Raw genomic sequence first — 1,277 nt, 5'->3', positions numbered from 1 at the left:
ATTTTAGAGTTGATGGCGATCTCATGGTGGTGTTCCAGATGTTCCTGGGAGTTTAGAGTTGATGGCGATGTCATGGTGGTGTTCCAGAGGTTTCTGGGATTTAAGAGTTGATGGCAATCTCTTGGTGATGTTCCAGATGTTCCTGGGATTTTAGAGTTGATGGCGAACTCTTGGTGATGTTCCAGATGTTCCTGGGATTTAAGAGTTGATTGCGATCTCATGGTGATGTTCCAGATGTTCCTGGGATTTTAGAGTTGTTGGCGATCTCAACGCTAGATGGGAGACGTTCCTACACATGGGACCTTTAAGCACTTATTTAACCCTTGTGTTGTCTTCCCCTTCGGGACCTTATTCGGGGTTTTAAAAACAGCTGGGTTTAAGCCATGCAACATTCCCCGTACCGCTCACCTGCATTGAGCAGCTCTTTAACACAGCGTGTGTGTTGGTTAGCACACGCCACGTGTAGCGGGGTCCCGTAGTAAAGGTCGTACGCCTCCAGGTGAGCACCCGTGGCAATCAAGAGCTTCACACAGTTAGAGTTCCCTGAAAAATGACAAGGGAATGTTAATATAAAACTAAAAGAGCTAATCATGTAGACTAAAATTAAAGGAATGGATGTTGATGATAAAAAACTAAATTGAGGACAACATGAGGGCAACACGAGGACATCATGAGGGCAACATGAGGGCAACACGAGGACATCATGAGGGCAACATGGGGGCAACATGGGGGGAACATGAGGACAACATGGGGACAACTTGGGGCAACATGAGGACAACATGAGGACAACATGAGGACAACATGAAGGCAACATGAAGGCAACATGAGGGCAACATGGGGGCAACATGGGGGCAACATGGGGACAACATGAGGACAACTTGGGGCAACATGAGGACAACATGAGGACAACATGAAGGCAACATGAGGGCAACATGAGGACAACATGAGGGCAACATGAGTACAACATGAGGACAACATGAGGACAACTTGGGGCAACATGAGGACAACATGAGGACAACATGAGGGCAACATGAGGGCAACATGAGGACAACATGAAGACAACATGAGGGCAACATGAGGACAACTTGGGGCAACATGAGGGCAACATGAGGACAACATGAGGACAACATGAAGGCAACATGAGGACAACATTAGGGCAACATGAAGGCAACATGAGGACAACATGAGGACAACATGAGGACAGCATGAGGACAACATGAGGACAACATGAAGACAACATGAAGACAACATGAGGACAACATGAAGACAACATGAGG

The 1,277-nt window shown here is 47.1% G+C and overlaps 1 protein-coding gene across 1 annotated transcript in view; it reads right to left on the bottom strand.

The window, feature by feature from the left end:
• The window catches only part of LOC117939977 (ankyrin repeat and SOCS box protein 13-like), a 3,576-nt gene extending 2,984 nt beyond the window's left edge, over window positions 1-592 (bottom strand). The window contains exon 1 of the mRNA XM_034865354.1: window positions 409-592. Coding sequence (XP_034721245.1) covers window positions 409-592 — 184 coding nt within the window. The remainder of the gene's footprint in view (window positions 1-408) is intronic.
• Between the last annotated feature and the right edge of the window lie 685 nt (window positions 593-1,277).

This window comes from Etheostoma cragini, unplaced genomic scaffold (assembly GCF_013103735.1).
Source record: "Etheostoma cragini isolate CJK2018 unplaced genomic scaffold, CSU_Ecrag_1.0 ScbMSFa_1523, whole genome shotgun sequence".
In the NCBI taxonomy this organism is placed as follows: domain Eukaryota; kingdom Metazoa; phylum Chordata; class Actinopteri; order Perciformes; family Percidae; genus Etheostoma; species Etheostoma cragini.
This window is presented reverse-complemented; position numbering and strand designations above follow the sequence as displayed.